Source organism: Dermacentor albipictus, chromosome 9, assembly GCF_038994185.2.
Source record: "Dermacentor albipictus isolate Rhodes 1998 colony chromosome 9, USDA_Dalb.pri_finalv2, whole genome shotgun sequence".
Taxonomy (NCBI): Eukaryota; Metazoa; Arthropoda; class Arachnida; order Ixodida; family Ixodidae; genus Dermacentor; species Dermacentor albipictus.
The window spans coordinates 110,537,593-110,557,411 of record NC_091829.1 but is presented as its reverse complement, the minus strand read 5'-3'; the positions used below and the strand labels follow the sequence as shown (position 1 = coordinate 110,557,411).

General features: G+C 49.0%; 1 protein-coding gene across 2 annotated transcripts in view; it reads right to left on the bottom strand.

The window, feature by feature from the left end:
- LOC135897481 (uncharacterized) overlaps window positions 1-19,819 on the bottom strand; it is a 79,650-nt gene that overhangs the window by 39,961 nt on the left and 19,870 nt on the right. For both annotated transcript variants that reach the window (XM_065426105.2, XM_065426106.2), the window contains exons 4-5: window positions 9,121-9,287; window positions 6,630-6,783 (exon numbers count right to left, since the gene is read on the bottom strand). In XM_065426105.2, coding sequence (XP_065282177.2) covers window positions 6,630-6,783; window positions 9,121-9,287 — 321 coding nt within the window. The remainder of the gene's footprint in view (window positions 1-6,629; window positions 6,784-9,120; window positions 9,288-19,819) is intronic.

The window sequence follows — 19,819 nt, the reverse complement described above, 5'->3', positions numbered from 1 at the left end:
TGACCTGTGAATTATGCTATGCATCTCTCCTTTCGCTGCTTTCTCTGTTGCGCATTCCCTTGACATGATCTGTGAATTATGCTACGCATCTTTTTGCTGCTTGTGTTGTGCATTCCCAACTTTTTGGTGCTTGCCACGGTACACTTTTCGCTGCTTGGTGTGGCCCAACTGCCTACGTAGGGACGTACTAGGCAAGTTTTGTAGAAAGCATGAATTCTCATTCTACTCCTTCGCATGCGGCTGTTCACTATTCACCTCATCATGCCATAATCTCCAGCAAAGGCACATGCAAGGATGTCATGGGCAAATGAAAGCATGCTGCTGCTGTGGTGCTGTGGGTGAATGAGTTCCAGCCGGCATCATGTAGAGAGGTTCCACAAGCCTAGGGAGGCCCTTGAGAAAAGCCGAATATGGATGCCACAGAAATCTATTGAAGAGCTATTCAGTCGCAAGTTTTACCATTTGTCTTTGGATGGCTGCTTCTTTTATACGTGAAGTTTATGCCTGAACATATCCAGTTATCATACTGTCTGTTAACATGAACTCTATAGTATGTTGCAACTACTCATGTCGCAGGTCCGAAGAAGATATTTCTCGAAGCCACAGTCGCAACCACGTTCCCCCATCATGCACTTAGGAAGATTTTTGCTGATATAGCCTGCCATCACCATGATAACCAGAAATTAGCTTCAATGCGTGCCTCACAAAAAAGATGGGAACAGGGGGGCTATCAATCAGTGAAGAAGCAGCTTTGCGAAATTCTCACTTGTCCCGTCTGCAAGAAATGATAACATGGGACGCAGACATGTCTGTACAATGTAGTGGCAGCAGCCTCTCAGGAACCTACAGTGCTGATCATCTCACGATGCAACCTAACCACGCAAATGGCTGAAAATGAAAGCAGGATTTTTTTCTAATGCGCTGTCCTCACAGGAGGATGCCGAGGAGATTGCTGTAGCTACAGTGCCACAGGCAGGCTGCAATATATAGATAAGCTGGGATATCAATTCAATGTTTATGACTCTACTGCAATGTAGGATATTTAAAGTATTAGGTACACAAAATAGGCAGAAAATAGCAAAGTACTTCACGGCTACTGTTTGCGCAGGTGGCACGATTAACGCATGATCCGGCTGCCAAGTTAAATCGCCCATGCAGTTGTCGCCAGAAGGCTACCACTGGATGCTACTGGCGAACAAATTATAAACAGGAAGCCATTGTTTAAGAAGGCCGTTATTCTCGGCAAACTGAACGCAGCGTGTAAATTGCAATGAGCAGATTTTATACTAGTGCACAACATATTGTAAATTCCTTCATTTCCTTAGGCCTAAAGCAGGAAGCTGCAGTCAGGGAACACTTTGAGCGCAAAGTATAAATACCTGTGTTGCTGGTACGTGGTGAGCTGCACGAAAATTTGTAATGTCGGAAAAATTGGTATGAAAGTTCCAATGACCACCACAGATTTTCAGTTCGATACATGTGTGACATCTTTTGGGCGGTACATCTTCATGCTGCAACACTGAGAAGCACTACATCAAAAAGGAACTTTGTTCTGCTTGAAAGTCGGCAAGCGCATGAAAGCTAAACTCATTTGTCTATAACAGGAAAAAAGCTATCAAATAATAGACGCTAACTTTAAAGGGAAGTAACCACTGTCAAACTTACGCGCCTGACTACCAGCATATCTGGCAATAAACTTCGTCATATTCTGCCGTCCAGCACTTACACTGAAAAAGATAAGTAGCAGGTCACTTTTTGGCCGAACTATCACATGCAGTGATGCTGCATATCTATATTATGCGAAAAGCAGGCCTACAGTCTGAAGCTGCAAGACAGTACAACCTTTCTTTATTTAAAGATGAAAGACCATAATGCCCTTGTCCAACTATAATAAACTGTGAACAATTTCGTAAGAGAAGTGCAAGATTGAAACCCCTTCATATCAGTCATATATAAGCGACTTGGAATGTGGCAAAATCTGCACAACTGCAAACTCTCAACCAATATGACCGCAGGTTGGTCTCATTGTACACCTGAAGCAACCATGGCCGTGTGGCGGCCCCGACGGACTTTTCAAGTAGTGAGACCAGACCACTCTGCTGGAGAATAAGTGCCCTTACTCCAAGAGCGACGATTTGCCTATCGACTACACTAAGGAAGCAATCTTCATGAAATATATTATATGCAGAGACGGACATTTGGCAGTCAACGAGCGCCATCAGTATTACGCAAAAATGCATATTGCAATGTACATAACAAACACAACACAGTGCTTTCTTGTTTATACCTCCAATGAAACCGTCACGATTGTTGTTGAGCGGGATGAGCACTTTTTGTCCGAGGCAATTCTCAGGCTCAAACGTTTTTACTTCAATTTCTACATTAGGCACCTTGTTTAAGGTTCATTTGCTGTCTATAATTATATTAGAAGTGGCTCACACTGGAATGGAAGCTGCAAGCACGTGGCAATAGCTTCCAAACTTGCCACGTTGGCTCAGGAGTGTGAGATTAGAGCCCACTTGTGCAAGCAGTCATTTCGCATGTGTAGCTTCTGAAACATTGCTACGCACTTGTGAGATGAAGTTTGTACAGACCTTACATGCCTTCTTTAGAGTTGAAACTGATGTTGTGGAGCAAAATGGGTAAGTATTTATATGAGTGTGCAGGTAAGTCAGAAATGTTTGTGCTATAGTATTTTTTTGCATCACTAAGAGTTTCAGAGATATACCATAGTGTTATGTATCCAGTTGTGTTGTACAGCAAAGGGGTAAGTATTTATATGAGTGTATAGGTAAGTCAGAAATGTTTCAGCTATAATATTTTTTTGTTTTGCATCACTAAGAGTTGCAGAGATACACCAAAGTTTTGAAATTAACTGTTTTTATTACATGATCAACTTCATGTTCACTGATGCGACAGAATGTTGGGTCATGCTTTCAGAGGGCCCGTGCATACGCAGAAGCTAGCTCACAAGAAGGATGAAATGCCTGCAGTTTTTTAAAGTGCAGGCTTTTGTTAGGTCTTTCCTCACTTTCACAATGACGACGGTGTCTACAGCATAGACCACCCGACACAATAATTAAACAACATGCGATGGTAACACATATCACCGCCAACTGGCTTGTATGCACTCATGTCACACATGTCACTGCAACACACCATGCAATGAGCTCTCAACACAGTGACATCACACGCGCTGTTTACTGGAGAAGACAAATACTGACGAGTAAACTATATTACAATCAACACTGTCACCTTCCACTAAATTACAAAGTGGTGACCATCATTTTAAGGGAGCTCTACAACCAGATGGACGATGAATTGCTTGAACCCTTCAAAAGATATGAGGTCCAATCTATCAATAGCGTTATGGTAGCCCAGGCTGTCTCCTTACTCGCTCCTCACACCCCCACCACTTGATTCCCCGTAACTAAACACTATCTTCCGAAATTCCTATATCCCAATGCATCAGTTAATGATGAAGTAGTCATGTTGCAGAGTCGAAACAATACTGCAAGTTTTTTTTTTTCTTTTTGGACCTGATGCACTTGGGCCTGGGCAAGTGTGAAATTAACGTTGATGTGGTACTGTGCACTTATGTAGAACACCTTCCAGCATGTACACAGCTCATGTATCTAGCTCTCGTTATACCCGCGGTGCCGTTGACTGGCATTGTAGTGGGGAGGTAGAAAAGAAAATATATGGAGTACTACCGCAAGTGACGAAAAAAATAATATTGCGGCAGTAATAATACCATCCACGTACACTTAAATATTATGACAAGAATATGCATCGTTAGATAATATTGGCACTACCTCATCGGGCATCTTTTTTCCATTTGGAAGAACTTGGGACAGATTCCCTGCTGAAGTGGCTACATTTCAATGCAGGAAAAATTCGAAAACGAAAACAACCATCTGCGCTGAGCAATGTCAGTGCAGAGAAAAGAACCGCATATAGTCAAAATTAATCCAGAGCCCTCCACGACAGTGCCTTTCGCAGCAAATGAAGAGCTTGAAAACATTAAGTTTCATATACATTGAAGCAAGAAAAAACAAGGCAAACCTAATTAACTTCAAATTAAACGGGCACATTCTAGTGATTTTGCTTATGTCACTGCAATTATGTTAGGTTGAAGATTTGGCAAATCAAAACACATATGGAAGCCGTGATCATTACTACTCCTCTGCGAGCAAGGTGTGTACGGGTACCAAGCAAACCTTTGTCAGCCAAGATCATGTCATCTGGTTCAATGATGTGAAGAAAACCAGAATCAAGAGTGATCTGTATACTAGAGCACCACCCGACGAAAGGCTCGGATGCAAAAACAATCATTCCATTTGAGATAACTTCAACTTTTTAGTTGGAGCGTGTAGCTCTTGGAGTGTAGTTTTTAGTGAGTAGCAACTCTTGTATGATGAAAACAGCATGTGCTGCTGCCTGACTTCTGCTGGTGTTGAAGTTTTCAGAGCAGTGAATGATCAAAGTGCACTGTGGATAACTTTTTTTTTAAGCATTCAGGCTGTGAAAGTTTTATGTCTTCAATAGAGTGCTTATAAACCCAATCTTGTGTTAGTTCCACCAATGTCTTCAGAACTGAATAAGAATGCGGCAGACAGTGCTCTCATGCACCCCAAACATGACACCAATGGCCGCAAAAGATACCACCAGTTTCGTTTTCATGAGAACGTGAGAAGTTTGTTTTCCATCGTTACGTCAGTCGCTCTTCCGCTGACAGCTGGCAAAAGACTGAGAAATAAAGAGAACATATTGCTGTCCACCCAACACAAACTTGGTAGTGCATTAGGGGCACTTACAAAGTTTTCATCCACCAAAGCGGCAAACCGTTGTGTGTGGTCCAGCCGCATTTGTAACCATCTGCTAGTCATCACTTTGGGTGGATGTTTCAAGTCGGTGGGTAGACCTGCAGAAGTCAAGTCCTATTTTAGAGGTCTGAGGCAACATTCATTTGCAGTGCAGTCTTCTCCATTTTGAGTTGATGCTGGGGGAAAGCCTCCATGTATGTCTGCTCTTGTCTGGTCAGCAAGAGCTCCTGTGTAGTCAGAATACTCTGCAGGCCTCTGTTGCTCAGTGTGCGTTGATGGCTGCATGGGAAATAAGAATGCAAAAATGTGAAGACTTCAATAGCTACAGGTTTGTAATGTGAAGTAAGTGATAATGTTCAGAAACGCAATAATTATACACCACAAAGGTGAGTAGTTCTGCTTAGAAAAAGTTTTCAGCTTACATTTTCGTTTCTCTCCTCGAAGGTATCCTCGGACAGAGTTTGCGTGTCTGGAACGTTGCTCCGAGCCGCACAGAAACTCAATTTCTTGCCCCTTTTCTGCCACCTAAACGCTTGGAAAAACCAGGAAAAAACATTGAAGCCCTAAAATTTGACGCTTAACCGCAGCAGACGAAAAACAGGAGTCACCAGCAAGCATCGCACCGAAAGTTGTACAGAGCACAACGGCACCAGCAGCCAACACTCCCTTCCACATGGTAATAAGCCGATCACTTGGCTCAAAAAACGACCGACTCACCGTTGAAATCGTTCCAGCGACTTGAAGAGTCAGGCCGGAGATGCCGGTTGTATGCCGTAAGGAAGACTGTAGCCACATACGCGAGGTGACTGACCGAATTGTTTTTCTCGTTGCCCACAAAATGGCGGCTGCATATCCTGGTGTTCGGCACTGGATCCCACCGTCGGGACTATATGCCTGAAAGAACGAATGTTAGTCATGCAGACAATCAAACAAGCCTCAAGGCAGGCACAGCAGTCAGCATGGCGCGAAACATCGCTTACCTAGTGCGTCGAATACCAGTTACCCAGCGCGCCCGGGGCTCCGCTTCGCGAGGCCTTGATGGAATATGGCAGAATCTGATGTATTGATTCAGGCCTTCTTGCTTGCGGCAGCTCATGACCAAGTAGTAACGACGGTGATGTTTTCTTTAGGCTGAGCTTGACCGCTCAGTCGGATCGGCGTCGCCAATTCTTTCTGCTTCCAGCATTACGTCCCACGGCACACGAAGCATCCATTCTCGTAAAACTATGCTGCGACCAGCTGGCAGCGTGGTCTGAGACAAATTACGAGGCTTTTTGCACTCGCTACAGGACAGAAAGCGCAACTCGACTCAAAACTATGGCTCGAAACGTGCTTCGTCACATCCAGGCTCACTACCAAAAACTGGTACTACCCAGAGAACTTTTCTTGCCGCCGCCAGGCACCGCAAGCATACCTCAATCTCCAGGGCAAGAGCTCTATAGGCTGCGACAATTTTCTACGTTGTAACCCCGCGGTAACCTGTAACAGGGAGCACTTTCTCGCTTAAAATGTGAGACATCTATCTTTCTACTGGATTATTCCTTAAAAAAATGTGTAAACAAAGCATTTTTGTTACAATTTGTTGTGCTGTAACTTCGGCGCAACCTGCTACAGGGAGCGCCTTCTTGAATTAACTATACAGACTGTCGTTCGCAAGACATACTCACCAAGATTTGCGGCGGGCACGCTGTGGATGAATTAAGCGTTCACACTGAAAAGTCGAATGGAACGGGGAATAAATGCTGTCGGGAGTAGATACTCCGAGGATCGTCGCCGTGTACTCTACATGGGCATTACACTCACGTGCACATTTTCTCTTTCGGAGGATCGCTGCTCTCGATCACGTTGAAGAGGAGGCCGCACGCGAAGAATTCCCTGGTAGCCTTCTCCTCCCGGCAGATGCTGTAATCAGCGCTGAGGCTTGCGTCCGAGGAGCCCTGAGCACGCAGAACCTTTACTTGAGAACAAAACGCGCGTTCGCGCAGGTTTAACCGTCAGAGGTAAGTTGTTTTGACGATCGAGGTCGTCATTCATTTCAGTTCAGTTTATTGCCTTAAAGGCCCCCATATCACGGGGTGTTACATAAAGAATTGGATTATACCTCCAATATAAAAAAACGAACAGGGACAATTATTTAGCATTGAAGTTAGGCTTCAGTGTTAAACCTTTGGGCCTTACAGGTTGTTAAACCTGTAAACACCAAAGTATCGTTTTCCTATGCTGAGTGTGACATCTCAAGATTCCTATGTAAGCGCGGGAAACTGAAGAGGGAGCTTTAGCTCGAGGGCTCCTATCTAAATACATGTAAAAGGAGAACTCGTTTTTCTCAGCAACCACTGAACTAAAATTGACGAGGTTTGTTGTATTTGAAAGAAAAACTTAAAATCTAGTAACTGTTGGTTTGGAATTTTTGACTTAGATGATCAATTTTTCATTAAAAATCGGCAAAAATCGAAAAGTTTCGTAAGGCGAAACTATGAAGTTTACAACTGTGTAACTCAACAACGAGAAAGGATGATATGATTATGTGAATCGCATCTAATATTAAATCTAAAGCGGACAAAACTGATATGTTACACATAAATATAAAAAAATTAGTAATATGGAAATACACCTTTGGCAGAACACTTGCAACCAACGTAAAAATTCATGTAAGATGCAAAACGACATGGAATTTGTCCGCTTCGAACGATCTAATGGAACCTAATCTAATCTAACAGAACCGCGATAGCTGTTCTTGATGCAGAGCTATGAATTTGTAAACTTCGTGCTTCTGCTTTTTTCCAACGGTCGTATATATGAAAATATTTCTAACGAAATTCAGGCTCGAAATCTAAATTCCGCTTGCAACAGTCACTAGAACTTAACTTTCTCTCTCATATACAACAAATTTCATTAAAATCGGTCCAGGGCTTATCTCAGAAAAACGTTTTTGCGCTTTACATGTATTTGAATAGGCCGCGTCGGAGTTGGGCACGAGCTAAAGCTTCCTCTTAAGGCATAACCTATAGTAGAGTTTTTCAAAACGAGCTCTTCTTGAAAACTTCATATTGGCTTGAGGCTTGTAGGAGGTATGTGGCCGTCACTTGGCGCCAAATTCTGTCAAACTAAGGCAATTTGAGGCCTCCTAATACAGGTAGGAAAACGAAAAAAAAAGGGTAGGCGTCAAAGTGAAGCATGGAATGAGAAAGATGCACGAAGTTAGCGTATAGCTATGCACGGAATAGTAATAATTTGTAATTTGGGCGAATAAGCCGAAATTAAAACCCGCCGTGGTTGCTTGGTGGCCATGGTTTCGCGTTGCTAAGCACGAGGTCGCGGGATCGAGTCCCGGCCACAGAGGCCGCATTTCGATGGAAGCGAAATGCGAAAACACCCGTGTACTTAGATTTAGTTGGATGTTAAAGAACCCCCGGTGGTCCAAATTTCCGGAGTCCCCCTTTACGGCGTGCCTCATAATCAGATCGTGGTTTTGGCACGAAAAAAGGCCATAATTCAAGGCCGAAATTAAGCACAGATGTGCTTGTTCAAAATGCGCGCGCCTGAAGCCGAAGTCGGCGGAAGTGTCGGTTTGCTCAACTAAAATTATGGGCCGATACAGTCCAAATATGCGGGACGATCTGGAAGTGAGTGCAGTATAAACAAGCCACATTCTACAGCAATGCGCCCAAGCAGATCTTTAGTCGGTATCAACTCTGCTGACTCGCCTTTTAATTTGATTTTGGTTTTATTGTATCTGCAAAATAGACTATGTTGTCAGTAGTTAACGTCTACATTCTCAGCCAAGGGCAGAAAAGTAAAAATAACCATGGTGCAGTGCGTCACAAAAGTGAAGCGAAAAGGGCATCGCCCCTAGGAGTATGCCAGCCCCAGACACAGAAAGGCTTGAAGCCGCCGATGTCCAAGGAGCCCAGAGTGCCCAGAACGTTTCGGTGATACGCGGAACACTTAGTTGACATGCTGAAGCGAGTTTTCAGTTCTAACTATGAAACAAGTTTGTGCATCACGAACTGGCAGCGTACTCTGCCGCCTAGGTTCCTCGACAACAGATTCTGCGCTTTCACTTTTTTAACTGCCTGAACGCCTTCTTAGGATAGTTAAGCAATCCAATTACTAGCAAAAACTGCCCTAATCCGGTTGTTTTTACAAATGGCAGCATTTCATTTTTTTTCTTTTTCGAGCAATGGACTCTGCATGACCAGAAATATGAGGAGTATTTGCCTCAATAGTGGAAGGGCTCAAGTTCCTAGTGCTTTGCATGCGGCACGAATTGCACGTTTCTGGCTGGGCTTACCTCTGAGTCGCTGAGACGTGAGCTCCAGTTCTGCAGCGCACACGTTGTGATACTTATGGGTCAGCAACCTGGGGAAGTACTCGGCAGGACCCATGAGTTCGGCGTCGTGCTCGCAGGATTGGTCGTGCAGCACAGTATCCAGGCAAGTGTAAAAGCGGCTCACTGTACTGCATGGAAAAGTGCGGTTTTACTGTGCCGAGCCCGCTTGACGGGAAGATATGTTCTATACACCTGCTACAAATGCGTCTGCCGAATATTGTTGAACATACGAGTTTTTTTTAGAAAATTTACTTTGTGGCCTAAAACGTGTACATCATGCATCTTTGTGTAAATCTACAGGCACGAGCGTATTTCGCCTGAACTGTTAGAAAACGCATTTTGACTTTACCGTTACTATGTTCATACCCAAAGTTTGCAGAAAGATACTTTTATGGTCTGTATTAATTGAATGCATCACTTTACGCGGTTACTTCTGTTGTTTCTGAGAAAACCACGTGAAGTCACAATCGTTTATGGGAAAGCTTAGCTCCTGCGAAGATGGCGCTAGCCTAATGTTGGGTCACCACCTATCGACAGCTGGGGAACTCGGCTGGTGATAGGCGGCGGCACAAGTTTGTGCGAGCGCCGTGTTCGCAGCAGCTGGTTTTTCTTAAAAACTATTAACTGTTTTGTGTTGCATTAAACTATCCGGCCCATAAAAGTATATCGTTCTGCAAACTGAGAAAAAACAGGACAGCGAAGCGCGAAATATTTTTCTGAGAATTTGGGCAAAATATACACCTTCATGTGTAGTTTCTTATGTTCAGTGAAGTACAACAGCGATAGATGCTGTGTACCACATACATCAACAGCAGGTATTCAGGTGGATGCTGTGTGGATGTATTGATACGATCTCAATCGTGCGAGGTGGGTCATCACTACAAGAATGAGGAAACGGCGACAAAGCCGGGCATCGTGATGATGAAAAAAAGTAGAAAATATTGTATTCATTTCACTGGTACATGGTTGTGACTATCATCCGAGTCTCCAGCGGTTCCGATTAACACGGGGGCCAGGAGGGCCTTAAATAACCTCTGGCGGTACTGTTATCATCGCCGTCTTTGTCGGGAGCCTGTGGAAGTAGGTTCTGACGTCGGTGACCTCCTACCTTTTCAGGCTTTCTTTCCTTCGTGTTGAGGAACGGGTATGAGCCATGGTCTGAGCTGACGTGCTCACATCGGCTCCGGATTTTATGACCAATTTTGCAGTGCTAATTATTTTTTACCGCGGTATAACTATTACCACTGTGTCTGTGAGAGTGCGGGTCATCAACCGGTACCGGTGGCTACCAAAGCTACGCTTTTTCGCCAATTTCCCGGGACTTTCCGTGGAGGCCGGCGCCGTTCCAGTAAGCCTAATCGAACAGCTTGGATCTGCCCATAGCCAGGCCCATCCTCTGCGAGGAAAGGCCGTCGTCTTCGGGCGGCGGCTATACAAACATGTCGACCGAGATGGAGACGTCCATTGTTCGGGACCCGGCGAATTCCGGCGTTAGCCAGATGTGTGTTGAAACTCAAGGGGAAGAAATTTCTTCCGAGGAATTCAACGACAATGCAGACTGGTCGCATGTAGGCCGGCGTATAAAGACCTTGGCCAGCCAGGAGACTGCCGCTCACCAGTCAAGACCTACGACGAAGAACTTTGCCAGGAACGTGAAAGCTTCGGTGACGAGGGCAGCAAGGATGCCGGACGCTCTACCGAGGGAGGAGACTAAGGTGATAGTGCGGCCTCGGGGAGGCCTTAACATCGCGCGGACCCAGACCGCCACCGTGGAATCAGCCATCATGACGGCGGCGAACGTATCAAGGGAGGACGGAGCAGCGGACACCTTCTGCCCCAACTTGCAACAAAACATCATGGTGGTGAGTACCCCCGACGATATACGTGCTTCACGTTACGCCGAAATAAAATCGATCTGCATTGTTGGCAAGGAACACGTGGTTGGCGCATATCAAACCGCGCCATATGGCACCGTTAAAGGCATTATTAGAGGTATCCCAATAGAGGACTCCACGGCCACAATCGACCGGAACATTGTAAACTCGAGAAATCCCTTGGCACTTGGCGCGAAGAGGATTGGTAGCTCGACCACAGTCATCGTGGCTTTCAAGGGCCTGAAGGTCCCGAATTACGTCTGCTATGGTCCCGTTCTCACCAAGTGCAGCCTATATCGAAAACAATTCGATGTATGTAAGCAGTGCGGAAAGGTGGGCCACCGCCGCGACGTTTGTCCAAACCCTCACGTGAGGGCTTGCTTTGCTTGCGGGGCCGTTGACCCCAAGGAAGACCATAGTTGTACTCCCACTTGCCGATTGTGCGGAGGGCCACATCTGACCGGTGACAAGGTTTGCAAGAATAGGTTCAAGGTCCCATACGTAGTTACAAGGAGACAATGGGAGCGCAAGATGGCCGAACAACAAGCGCAGCAGCAACAACGAACATCTCTCAGAGCTGAGGAATTTCCATCGCTGATGTCAGCAACCGCAACACCTACCGGCCCAGCTGGTCGCCGAGCGTCACGTTCCGTCTCGAAGCGCAGGGCCAGCGAGAGTAGACAGCGTAGCCTTTGCCGTAAGCGATCGCAGTCACGTGACCGCGTGAGCTGGGCCGATGCAGCAAGGCACGGTGCCAAGAAAGCACAGGGGGGTGCCACCACCACCACCTCCAATACCGCAACGACCACCGCAACGACCATTAGCACCAGCAAGACCGTCGATGGCAACAACAAGAGCAAGACGAGGGAAGACGAGGCGATGAGGGTGTTGCAGGAAGACAACGAGTCACTCAGGCGCAAAAACAACGAGCTCGAGACGAAAGTCAGTAGGCAAGAGGCCACTATTATCAAGATGGCAAACGAGATCATGGAAATCAAGAAGCTTCTCACGACCCGTTCCACCAATAACGAAACGCCCCAAGCGGTATCATGTGAGCCAACACCCAGCATCAACAGCGCTTTACCATCAACATCCGCTGAGAAGGAGCCGGCACCCAAGAGACGAGCGATCGAGAACCTGAAGGAGCGCAAGCTCAACGACCGGGTGGACAACCTGAAAGACAAGGTCGACCAAATCGAGGAACACCTCGATGGGCTCGAAGATTATATTAAGACAACGTTCACCACGATGATTAACGACAGGTTCGCCGCCATCGAGCGGACGTGTCAGCAGTTAACGAATGCAATACAGCAAATAACGCGGCAGTACAATCAGCAACAACCATGGCCGCTCCAGCAACAACAACAACTACAGCAGTGAAGGGACTCGTGACCTGGCACTGGAACTGTAACGGTTTCGCTAGCAAGAAGGCAGTCTTGCAGCAACACATAACACAAGTAGCAAACAAGCCTGATATAATCATGATACAAGAGACTCGCACTGATACAGTGTCGCTACCCGGTTATCGCGTATACGCCAAGTCTCCAAAGGTCAGCGGCGGCAGAGGGATATGCACATTGGTTCGCAAGGGACTCACCTTCATTGAGCACGAGTTGCACAATAGTAAAATTGAATACACTCTCATCGAGGTCGTTACGAGCAAGAAACAAAAGAACAGCACCTTTCTGCTTAACGTCTACAGTAGCCCTTCACACTGGAAGCAAAAATTCAAGATGCTCCTTCACAGAGCCAGCACCGTGGCGGGGACTCACAGGCTGGTCGCCTGCGGGGACTTCAACGCGGCACACCCGGCATGGGGATATAACAAGCAATTGGCCAAGGGGCGAGACTTGTTCCAAGACACATTAGACCTGGGCTTCACCCTCATCACAGACCGGACTGATCCTACAAGGATTGGGAACTCTGTGTCCAGGGATACGACGCCGGACCTCACGTTCGTGAAGAACGACGAGAAGGGGAATATCTCCTGGCGCAACACGGGGTCCGAGCTCGGCAGCGACCACTACATCGTAGAGGTCATCATACCGGAAGAGGTCAAGGCCTCGGAGGACACCAGAAAACATTATTTTACGGATTGGGATGCCTTGCGTAGCCTGCTACCAACGGAGATGGAGGAAATCAATAACATAGAAGAATGGTCAGCTCAAATCGCGGGGAAGGTCAAGGAGGCGACCAAAATCATAGAAACGGATGAGCAGGTCGACAAGGTTGACAGCCGCCTCGCGCACTTATTCGAAGCAAAGCAACCTATCCTAAACAGGTGGAAGAAGCAACGACTAAATCGGCGCCTAAGGAAGAAGGTGGCGGAGCTGAATCGCGCCATCGAAGTTCATTGTCGGCTGCTCTGCACGCAACAATGGAACGAAATCTGTAATGCTGCGGACGGGCAGATGCATAGCGGCAAAACCTGGAACTTGATGCGGCATCTGCTCGACGAGACTAAAACAAAGTCCCACCAATGCGACCGCCTCGCAAAGATCATTCACAGAGCAGTCAAGGAAAACGGGGAAACTGAAGTAATCAGACGCATAAACAGCAAGTATCTTCCGGTTACACCCACGGAAAGGCATCCTGAGTACGGTGGTCAAGCCAACGAGAAGCTTGACCGCGACATCAGCGTCGAGGAGGTGCGAGCGGCCCTGCACGAACTAAACAGCAAGTCAGCGGCCGGCCCGGATCACATCTCGAACAGAGCGCTCAAGAACCTCAGCGATGTGGCCATCGAAAACCTCACCGGTTACTACAACAAGTGCTGGAGTGCGGGGTCACTGCCCCAGCAGTGGAAGAGTGCCAAGACCATACTCATCCCCAAACCAGGCAAGCCGCCGAACACGGACAACCTCCGGCCCATCTCGCTCACGTCCTGCGTGGGCAAGGTGTTGGAGCACGTCCTCATGTGTAGGTGGCAGGATTGCCTGGAGGAGTCGGGACTATACCCCAACACGATCATCGGGTTTCGGCGTTCCCTCGGCACCCAAGACGCGATGATTCTGTTGAAGAAAGATATAATTGACGAAGATACCCTAACGAAAGCCAACAAGGCCATTCTGGGGCTGGACCTGCAGAGCGCCTTCGACAAGGTGAAGCACTCTGCAATCCTAGCCCAGGTGTCCAGACTCAACATGGGCGCAAGAACATACAATTATATCCAGGACTTTCTGACGGGGCGGACTACCGAGCTCTGCGCCGGCGATCTACGGCTCCAAGAGAAGAGGCTCGGCAGTGTCGGGACCCCCCAAGGCTCCGTCATCTCGCCGTTGTTATTCAACCTCGTCATGATCGGGGTGGCCAAGCGACTCTCTCGCGTCGAGGGCGTCCGGCACACCATCTACGCCGATGACATCACGCTGTGGGTTCCGGGAGGCAGCGATGGTCACATTGAGAGCACGCTGCAAGAAGCCGTCGACGCGATTGAAGACCAGCTGAACGGTTCCAGTTTGATCTGCTCACCGAGCAAGTCAGAACTGCTGGTGTTACCACCGAAATACGTCAGACGGAAGAAGAGCGAAGCGAGGGATTACGAGGCCATCAAGATCGTGACGAGGAACGGCCACGTGATCCCGGAGGTCGACAAAATCCGGGAGCTCGGCATGATCATAGACAAGCGACGGGGCAACGGCGAGACTATTTCCCGCCTTACAGCCAAGATTACCAACGCAATACGTCTCATCAGACGGGTCGCCAACCGCAAGGCCGGGATGAAGGAGGAAAGCTTGATTCGGCTTGTGCACTCCTTCGTAATCAGCCACGTCACCTACGTCGCAGCCTTCCACAACTGGATGCAATGTGAAAGGAATAAAATCGACGCCCTGATACGCCGAGCTTCCAAGGCGGCGCTCGGACTATTCGAGTGTACGAGCACCAACAAGCTCCTGAGCCTGGGGGTACACAATACCCTCGACGAAATTGCGGAAGCGCAACGGACCGCCCAGCTGGAGCGGCTCTCTATGACCGAAGCCGGCAGGCGCATACTTCAATACTTGGGCTTCACGCCCGGAGCGAAAGCGGCGAGTAGCGACGTTTCTGTCCCGGACGGAACCCGGCGCCGGATTCGGGTGGACCTCATCCCGAGAAACATGAACCCGGAGTACAACAAGGAGAGAAGAGCGGCGAGGGCCAAGGCCCTCATCGACTTTCACGCCAAGGACGAGCACGCAAGGTTCGTGGATGCGGCAGAATACCAGGGAGAGTGCGCGGCGTTCGTAGCTACCGTCATCGAGGCGTCGTCCGGCGCGACGAGGGCAGCGGCGAGCTTACGGGTCCGCGAGGCGTGTCAGGCGGAGGAGGTGGCCATTGCCCTGGCCATTGCCGACCCCGGGTGCCAGACGGTGTTGTGCGATTCCCGAAGTGCAGTGCGGAATTATGCAAAGGGCAAAGTGTGTGGTGAGGCTGTGCGCGTTCTGTGCTCGGCTGACCTGCAACGACAGAATCGGTGTGTTAGAATCAAGTGGTTCTAGGCGCACGCGGGCAACGATGCGTCCGAGCGGCACGATAACCACAACGAGACGGCACACGCAGTGGCGCGAGCGCTAACCAACCGCGCCGCTGCAACCGACCGTCCAACGTGGTGTAGTGCCAAGGACCGCATGACGACGTTCTACGAACTTACCCAGTTCCACCGCCTGGCTCGAAGGACTTTCCCACCCCCGCACCCGGGGCTGAGCCGAGCGGAGGCGGTGCTGTTCAGACAATTACAAACTGGTTCTTTACCCACCCCAGTATTAATGACTCATCTATACCCTAAATTATATGTGAGTGATGTGTGCCGCGTGTGCCAGCGGGAGAGGGCCACCCTGACGCACATCCTATGGGATTGCACAAAGTTTCCCAATGAGGCTTCGACAAGTACAACGATTCCTCCGCGACTCGCGGCTGCGGCGGAATGCTACGACCACGAAAGCCAAACCTGGGCCGTCCAGCAGGTCTCGGCGGCTCTTGAAAGACAAAGGCCGAGCGAAACCGACGGAACGTTGCCCCCCAGGGCGACCACCCGCGGGAGTAACACGCGCTGGAGTTGAGTAGAGACCACCCGCTGAGAAGACGTCAGGGCCCGCGTCACGCCGCCATTTAGTCGTGGTGTCGTTCTGCAGGCGACTACATGAAGTTGTCTCTCTCTCTCTCTCTTCCTTCGTGTTTCCCTTTGTGTCAGCTTGGGGAAAAGGGGGTGACGCTGTTTTTTAGAAGAGAGCAATTGACAGGTCAATCATAACAATACCCCATAATCGACAAGTAGTGACATCTAAATGAGCACGGCCCGGAAGAGGTACTGAATAGATTGACATCTAAATGAGCACGGCCCGGAAGAGGTACTGAATAGATGTTTTAGGTCGCGAGTGGAACTATGCGAGGGCAGAAGGAATGAACACTGACTTACGGACCTGAGTCCATAGAAAGGCTTCAGGCCGCGTCAATACAGCACGCACGTGCAGAGTTCACACAGTGTACTCGCGACCGGAGCGACCGGGCTGATCTTCTGATCCACTCATAATTACATGGCTGAAAACTGCGCGGCCATGAAATGATGGCTTCGTATCGGCATCTTTATGGACGAGCCAGCACACCTTCAAGGCACCTCTGGCAAGCAATGCTCCGTCTGCCGTACAGTTAAGTTTCTACAAAAGCGACTAATACATTCACTAGGGGTTTTATGCTGTCCTGTACCAGTTTTGAACTAATACACCGCTGTTCTCTTTTCAATAATAATATTGCCACATGGGGGTGGCACAGCAGGGGGACTGAAGAAAAGTACAACGAAGTTCATCTCCGATCGCGCGTCGCCGCTTAGGTTTCGTTTCATAAAGTGCAAACGCTTGGATCTTCATTCAGCGCGTATACTACAGCTGGGTATACGCGACAATTTGGTGGAGGTGCTCAACGCTCAACTTATGCAGGAGACCCCACTGGGCAGCAAGAATCTCGCCCGACAATTGGAGTTGACTCCAGTTCACCGCACAAACCGGCGAATCCGAGGCCTCGCTGCAGAATTTGGAAACCTCCAGGAACAAATGATGACTGCGACCACTGCGACTTCTACGGAAAGGGTGACACCGACTTACCTAACACTGCTGAACCCCCAAGTGCCAATGGCTTTTCATGGCGACACATTTGAAGACGTCGAAGACTGGCTGGCGGAGTTCGAGCGCGTGGCTGCGTTTAACGAGTGGGATAACAACGCCAAACTCAGGAACGTCTACTTCAGCCTCTAGGATGGTGCTCGCACATGGTTTATGAACGGCGAAAGTGCCCTGCCATCCTGGCCTGAGTTCCAGCACAAGCTACTGGAGACTTACTCCAGCCCCGATCGCCGGGAAAAACGAGCCCTTCAGTCACGCGTTCAACAGCCCAACGAGAGCGTCACGATGTACGTGGAGGACATGACGCGTCTCTTTCAGCGTGCCGATCCGAGCATGTCAAAAGAGAAGAAGGCGTGTCATCTGATGAGAGGCGTAAATGAAAAACACTTTGGCGGTCTTGTTCGAAATATGCCCAAGACTGTCGCGGAGTTCCTCACCCAAGCCACCACGATGGAGAAGACGCTTCAGCAACGGTCGAACATATGCAACCGACAAGTAAATGCCGCCTGCACTCCGCATACACCGGTAGGCTACGGGTGCGACGTCGCCTTGCTTTGCGAGCTGATTCGCTCAGTTGTCCGCGACGAGCTACAGAAGCACCACGGTACGTCGCCACCTCCAGTCAGCCCCTTCGCTAGCGTCGTACGCAATGAAGTACAGCAGGCACAGCAGGCACACCAGGCATCTCTTTCCAGCAGTGGAGCACCACCTCTGCCAAGCGAGTCCCGGCGCAAGACTTACGCACAACCATTACTGAGCCCCGCCCAAGCTTTCGCGCCTGCTTGTGTTGCGTCGCCAGTCGGGTTACTATCGGCGCAAGGCGCTCCGACAACTCCGCTACTGTACTTCGACGCCCGCTCAACACCTGCGAGGAAACCAGAGGTTCGGCGAGCACCCGATCGACGACCGCAGTGCTACCACTGCGGCGAAGATGGTCATGTGTATCGGGACTGCCGCTACCGACGAGTCGGACTGCGGGGTTTTTCTATCGATTCGCCTCGACCTAGGTTCGGCCAAAGGCCTGCCGACATCGCAGAATTCCTCGAACAGCAGCGTAGGCCGGGCACATCGCAGCGCCAGTCACGTTCACCCTCACCGCAGCGATATTTGCCTGCTCGTGATACCACCTCGAGGACGACGCAAGGGAGATCACCAAGTCATCGCCGGGAAAACTGACGTCAGCGACCTTCCGAGGCAGGGCCGCTGATACTCGACGTGCTGAAGACCTTGTACCGTGCCGACCGCAGAACGACGAAAACACGATAACGCCAAAACGAGTTTCCACGAACAACATTTCACTGGACATACGTGTGTTGATCGACGGCAGAAAAATGAGTGCACTTGTTGATACCGGCGCCGATTAGTCTATTGTTAGTGGCAAACTGGAGAGCGTTCTGAAAAAAGTTACGTTGCCTTGGGAATGGGGCACCAGTTCGTACGGCAGGAGGCCACGTCGTCACACCGCTTGGCTTATGCACCGCCAGAGTAGAAATTCGCGGTGCTGGTTTTCTCGCCACTTGTCTGGTTCTACGCGAGAGTTCCCGTGATTTAATCCTTGGGATGGACTTTCTCCGGGAAAATGGCGTGACTATTGACCTCCGCGAGCGCTGCATAACGTTGTCGACCAAAAGGGCAACAACACATACACAGATCCGCGCTTCGCGTTTCGGAGACCGCATCACGATACCGCCGCTTGCGAGTGTTATATTTCCGGTCAAGGCCGACGAGCTACAAGACGGTGAAGCCATTGTAGAAGACAACATTTCTGTGTTGCTGAGCCAAGGTATTTGTGCAGCCTGAAGCCTTGTGGAATTTCGTGATAGCCAGACAGCGGTCCTCGTTACCAACTTTACCTTTGAGCATGGGCGCATTTTTCGTGGCACTGCCATCCCCTACGCCGAACCATCAACGGACATCGTCGAGTGCTTTGCTTCTGAAGTGGACACAGATGACGGTTCGCTCAGAGACATCGATGTAAACTCTGAGCTTATAGGAGACCGAAAGAGCATATTGCAGGAACGCTTGAACGAATTCCGCGCGTGCTTCGCTCGGGCTACTAAGGTGGACCAAACACCAATTACGAAGCACCGAATAACGACATCTGCCGACGCACGTCCCATCAAACAACAGCCTTATCGTGTCTCGCCGAAAGAACGTGAGGCAATTCAAGCCCAAGTCAAGGAGATGCAAGATGATGGCGTCATTCAGCCTTCGCACAGTCCGTGGTCCTCCCCGGTCGTTCTAGTCAAGAAAAAAGACGGAACGCTTCGTTTCTGTGTTGATTATCAACGCCTCAACTGTTTTACCAAGAAGGACGTGTACCCACTACCACGTATCGATGACTCTTAATTTTTAGACAGGTTGCGGCGAGCTAACTATTTTTCGTCTCTCGATCTAAAGAGCGGCTACTGGCAAATTGAGGTAGATGAACGAGACCACGAAAAAACTGCTTTCGTCACTCCATATGGACTTTACGAATTCAGAGTACTTCCTTTCGGGTCTCTGTTCGGCACCAGCAACTTTACAGCTAATGATGGACACTGTTCTCGCTAGTCTGAAGTGGCAAAGCTGCCTCGTCTACTTCGATGACGTGGTTGTTTTTTCAGCAACATTTGACGGCCACCTGAAACGACTGCGTCAAGTTCTCGAAGCCATCTGATAGGCTAAGCTCACCCCCTAAGCCTAAGATGT